Source organism: Halichoeres trimaculatus, unplaced genomic scaffold (genome assembly GCF_033239565.1).
Source record: "Halichoeres trimaculatus isolate MK-OKI-2021-1 unplaced genomic scaffold, fHalTri1.1 fHalTri1_scaffold_11, whole genome shotgun sequence".
NCBI classification, from domain to species: Eukaryota; Metazoa; Chordata; class Actinopteri; order Labriformes; family Labridae; genus Halichoeres; species Halichoeres trimaculatus.
The window spans coordinates 12972310-12978309 of NW_027437189.1; the positions used below are offsets into that span (position 1 = coordinate 12972310).

Genomic DNA, 6000 nt, shown 5'->3' on the forward strand with positions numbered 1-6000 from the left:
GCCACAGTTTTTACATCCTATCCTTTCTTTAAGCGATTACCAATAACCAATGAACCTGCAAAGGTCCCTCAGGTTGTCACCACAACACTTTCCTGGCCTCACTCAGACACTCACTCACAATCACTCTTATGTCAGCATTTATCACGTTTCCTCTGAGCTTGCCTCTTCACACAATGACAACAGAGCTGTCTGACATGCTGTTGTAGTCCTTTCAAAGGCAGCAAATAAACAAGTAAAACTAAACTTTGTATAAAAATGAAAACTTGGAATCATGCATGCTGTTTAGAATTAGGAAGAATTAATAAAAATGGCAGAAACTGTGTTCTAAAAAATGTAAAACATGTAATTTGATGTGATGATGACTTTTATGACTCATACCGCAGCAAGTAAGTAGAGAACTGACACGTCATCCATCTTTTTATTCAGTACACTACCTGCACCAAAACATCCAATTAGCAGGTCTACAAGGGGAAATAACAGTGCTTAAACTTTACAAAACCTAGCATTTAGGCTAATATTAGCTAGCACATGACTATTTACAGATATTAAACCCATTAGTAAAAAACTCAGCTTTCACAGTTCATGTTGCGCATGCTTTCCAAATATTTCCCCTTCCACTCACAATTTTTTAAGTATCACTACAGAGGCTTGGATTCCATCTCTGCAGTGTAGCATCGACCTATGAAATCATACAGGATCACTTGATGGTAATCTCAATAGCTGTACTTTTTGTGATTCATGTGTTCTTGCTATTTGAGCTGAATATTTGTACAGATCATTTGTTCATTCTAAACCTTAATGATCTGGGCCTGGTCTTCCACAGGAGTCATTCAAAGGTGACCTGTCACTTAAGTCAATAGGTGATCCACTCTGCAATATCCATAACTCCTCAAAGTCACAGGGCATTCCAAGGAGGATGCTGTAATACTCCCTTCCCGGCTGACCTGAATACATCGTCCAACCGACCGCTGTTAAAAATTGCTTTGCCGATTATTGTGCTCCTGTACCTTGGCAGGCAAATGGGGACTTGTGTGCTGCTTTTTGTAAAAGGCACATCCAGTCTCTGAGGGGAACAGCTCGACAAATGTTACTGCAGGAGTTTGTCAGGACTCAGGGGTAACACAGAAACCAGCCTGAGAAAAAAAGTGAGAAAACGCTGAAAGCCCAAGTGGAGTCAAAATGTTACAGTGAGATGACCGGGAACGATGGTGCCACAATCTCTGCCAGTCTGTCTTTTATTCTCAGCCTCCCTTCTGCTTTCTACTAAACGCAGTGAGAAGTTCAAGGCCAAAGAGACAGGCAGCAGTAAAAGCCCCATTTACACACTTCTTTTATGTGGCTTCACACACAGTTTCAAAGAACTGTTCAAATTACCACAGACACAGCCCAGGCTCTCGCTTATTGTCCCAATTACATGTACACACACAGACGCACACTTGCAATGCTAACACACCAGAAACAGTCAACACAGTTCGAAAAGTAAGCAGGACAGGACTGGGGACAATTCAGAAGGCAGTGAACATATCTTTTGATTTGTAGAAATATGCAAAAATAGCACTCATGGGCTGACAGCGAGGCTTCCCCTGATATGCTGGGTACGATGCAGTCGCTGCTTATGGCTGACAGAGAAAAGGCCTGGCTACTTCATTAAGTGCAAAGGAAAGGAAGTGAGGACAAAGCAAACAAAGCCAGAAAAAGGAAAAGGAAAGGGGTTGAGTGAGTGAGTGTTGGGAGTCGGGGGGTGGGGGGTCTTCTTCCTTTCCATCTTGAGACTCTCTAAGCATGCAGCATCTCTAGGTAAAAGCCTCCCCGTCACTTGGGCCTCATATTGCCAAGGCTGCTTGGTTCCCACACTGTGTCCAGGGGCCTGGATCTGGCCTGCCTCCCTTGCTCAGGCGGCCCTGCATCTTTAGACCCCCAGGCTGCCGGAGCAGAGGTTACACCAACACAGCCAGCCACGGCAGCATGTCAGCCCCACACCAACCGTTGCCTTGGTGCCGCCACATTAACGAAGAGCTCCTGACTCGGTTTCGAGGGAAAAGTGATTTGCCATGACGTCTGTGGCTCCCCTCTTTCCTCTCCTTCTCTTTTCCCCTCGCTTGTTGCTGCTCGCTCACTCAAGAAAACCTCCTCTCTTTCTCTCCCTCTCCCTGTCTGTCTCTGCACCCTTAATCTCTCCTGCTTCCCCTGTCTCATTTTTCCCTTCTTTGTCATTCTCTCCACCACATCCTCGAATCTTCCCTCCCTCATTCCACTCCTCTTTCACTCTGCTTTTCTTCTTCACAGAGTAATGACTGATGCCTGAAACACAGTGCCATGATTAGTCTGACACTGATGAAAGACGAAGACTCTTGTCGGCAACATCTGTGTTGAATAAATATTGAGCTGACAAATTGTGCCTCTTTTTAAAAGTCATTGTTCATCGGCTTCTGCAGTTTTTTCAGAGTTATTCTCAGCACGCACACTCGTCAGTGCCACAGAGTTACCACCACTGTCAGACGCAATTTTATTTAGAGTTAGGCACAAAACTTGCTCACAAACACCTTGACTACCAAACACAAGTGAAATCTGACGACAGAGCTGCTGATAAACAGGAACCTGAGGAGAAGCCCGTCAAGTGGTTGCCGCCGCCTTTCACTCGATGACCAACAAACAGGTGCATGCCATTACAGACCTTCACTCATATGGCCACATTCCACGCAACTAGGAAGTGTGTAATCGATGTTGTGGAAAATAAAGTGAGAAAAAAGTAGTTCTAATTGCAAAATGTAAATATTGAGTTTTCCCACAAGTGGGGGCAGACCACCCAGGATGCAAAATAGTCACCCACCCCCTTTCTTTTTTTGCCTCGTCGACCGCCCAAGAGATGTCTTTTTGTGTGTGCGAAACATCACCGACCACAATCAACACTCGCACACAAACCCATGATGTGTCTTTGCATGCAAATACTTCTGGCAGCTCCGGCTCTGGGCTTGTATTGTGGGGAAATTAAGTGATGAAAACCTGCAGGGGAAGGCTGAGCAGATCAGAGTGTTACACACACACACACACACACACACACACACACACACACACACACACACACACACACACACACACACACACACACACACACCGGGTCTTACTTGCTCCTGCAAGGTGCCAAGAGTTTCTGATTCAGGCCACCCCTGCCTGCTCGGAATCATTTCTCACAAGACAAGAGAGCAAGAGGGCGGCCAGCTGGGCAGGACGGCACTGTAGCTGCAGTGTCTGACAGACTGAGGCTCCCTCCGTGTGTGTGCATGTGTTACAGGCCGGTGTCAAATACTTGTCTGGGCTGTGACAAATGCCTCCTGTAGTCTTACTTCAAGTACCTGCAGGATCTGCTATGAAACATAACTGTTCACACTGCTGCTCGCAGATCAAAGGCACGTTTTTTTTAACTAATGACAGACAACTCTGAGTCAAACTTCATTTAAGCCTCATCATGTCTTCTTTCTCTCATGAACACTGAGCAACCTGAGCACACTGACAGTACAAAATAATGTGATCAACGGAAGAAGCAGCAAAACGAAAATAAAATGAGACTTGAAGAATCAAGATCTCCAAAAACTTCCCTTCTGTGTTTTTATGTGTTCTAATGCTAAGAAATCCAACTTTCATTTGTTTACACAACTGCTTTCAATTTTGATAAGTGTCACCTTTAACAGCTTTCAAAAAGCATCAGACAAATCTAATCAGGCAACGGTGTGGAAAGATCACCTTATTTCCACCCCTTAAGTGAGAAATCAGAACAAATTTAAGTTTAAAAAACACAGAAGAAGAAGAAGGTATTTTGACGTGTAAACTTACCTTGAGTGGTCTTACTTCCTGAAGCAGACTGCTGGACAAAGGCGACCAAGCAGAAACCTACAAATCCAAAGCTGGCGCGGATCAAAGCGTGCATATACATGCTAACTTTCACTGTAGTTGAACACGAGCACTTTGAGCGATCTGCGATGCGCAAAGAGCATATGAAAGGGTGTGTGTGCGTGCGTGTGTGTGTGTCTGCGCGCGTGTGTGTGATGATATAAAGGTCTCGTGTTATTCCCCGCTGATAGGATAGTGTGCGATCCCCTGGCTTCTTCTTCACGCCTTCTTATTTGAGTTTTAAGTGATCGGGGTTGAGGACAGACCGGCGGCGCGGAGCGTAGGAGAGCTTTTCTGTTATCATGTTTCGAGCCAGACCAATGTCAATTTAAGAAAGGGAGAGGGAGAGAGAGAGGGGAGAGAGAGAGAGAGAGAGAGAGAGAGAGAGAGAGAGAGAGAGAGAGAGAGAGAGAGAGACTCTGTGTGTGTGTGTGTGTGTGTGTGTGTGTGTGTGTGTGTGTGTGTGTGTGTGTGTGTGTGTGTGTGTGTGTGTGTGTGGTGTGTGTGTGTGTGTGTGTGTGTAAGCGCAGCAGAGGGAGAGAGAGATGGAGTGGAGCGGCGGGGTCTGAAGGGGGAGGAGAGAAGAGGAAGCGTCCGTGCGCTGCGCTCCGGACTCCTCCGCTGCTCTTTCTCTCCTCTCACCGCTTTTTTCCCCACTCCTTTTGTTCCGCAGGCATTTTCACACGGGTGCTCACAGGTTAGACAGAATGTGGACCAGAGCTACCACGTGCACACTGGGTCAGGCTCGTGCGATGTCACCTGGCTGATTCCACCTGCGCGCAAGTATCGTCCGCGTGGTAAAACGAAGCGACTGAAAAGAGGGGGCAGGAGGGCGGATGGATTTCTAAATGAGTGAGATGGGAAAAGTAACAGCCTGGAGATTGCATTTTGCTCCCAGACCAGCAGGCTTGGGAAGGGACACAGTTCGCCCAGTCTGGATAACAAACCAATACGCACCAATTTTCACTGGGTCATGGTGGGTGCAGCATTAATATGAGGGTGTGTGCAATCTTACTTGTGGAATCTTAATTGAATAAATTGTGAACAACAGATTTTGGCATAATAAAAGTTAAATCAAGTCCTGGTTGTTCAAGAAATCCTTATAAATTGAAATGAAAGTGTAAAACTTAATCAAAACAGTCTTTATTCTCATTACCTGTCTGAGAAGAGAGGTTAAAGTTCAACTTATATAGAGCGTGGCGCTAAATTACAATTAATTCTTTGAAAATTGAAATGAAACCTACACTTTTTCTACACTTTGACTCATTTTCCTGCATATCATCCTTATTCTTAGGTCAGTTGAGGGCTCAAAGCAATTTCATCTACCACATTGAGAGCTAAAATAAGTAAACGTACAACTTTATAAAAACACACACGAAATGAATTACCACTCTGTTGATATTCAGTTATTATGCTGAATGAATACGCTCCAACTGTTCTAAATATTGTCAGAGATGAATCAACTGTTGGTGTAGGATAACTAACACAAAGTAATTGTTTACAGGAACGCTGATTAAAGCTTTGTCATGATCATCACGGAACAAAAACATAAAACCTGAAAAACAAATTGTGTTTTGTGGTTCCAAAATTGTAACCAACAGCACATTATCTGCTCCCATGTATTGATTATTGGATTTTTCCCCCGCAGGAGATTCAGCTCTACTGCCACATTGGCTCATTGATTTCTGCTCCTGGCTTTGAATAACTAAACCCTGCCTGTTGTGAGGAATCAGTTTTGTATAGATCTGCTTAACTATGTGTGATGTATAAAGAAATCTAAGTTCACAAAATGAGGATGGTGAAAGTTTTGTAGCTTAAGACAGTGTTGCTTTTTAGTGCCTGTGATCAGATGTGTCCGCAGATCATGTGACACTATTCGCACACCATTACCCCCCAGACCTGAAGAGGAATGAGGTTTGAGGACTTACATGAATCAAAGCAGACCTCTCTCACAGCCTGCCAACCTTCTGTGCCACATTTCACCGTCGATGACACATGAAACATTTGTTTTGAGGCAGCTTCCTGCAGAGGAAAAGCATCTGCACAACCCAACACCTGCTGCCTCCTCGGGCATTATCACCCAAATTAATCAGCTGTGTTGATGCATTTATG

The 6000-nt window shown here is 44.7% G+C and overlaps 1 protein-coding gene across 2 annotated transcripts in view; it reads right to left on the reverse strand.

Annotated features, from left to right (window-relative positions):
- scube3 (signal peptide, CUB domain, EGF-like 3) overlaps nucleotides 1-4222 on the reverse strand; it is a 93655-nt gene extending 89433 nt beyond the window's left edge. For both annotated transcript variants that reach the window (XM_074681241.1, XM_074681240.1), the window contains exon 1: nucleotides 3832-4222. In XM_074681241.1, coding sequence (XP_074537342.1) covers nucleotides 3832-3931 — 100 coding nt within the window. In that variant the 5' untranslated portion in view covers nucleotides 3932-4222. The remainder of the gene's footprint in view (nucleotides 1-3831) is intronic.
- Nucleotides 4223-6000: the final 1778 nt, after the last annotated feature.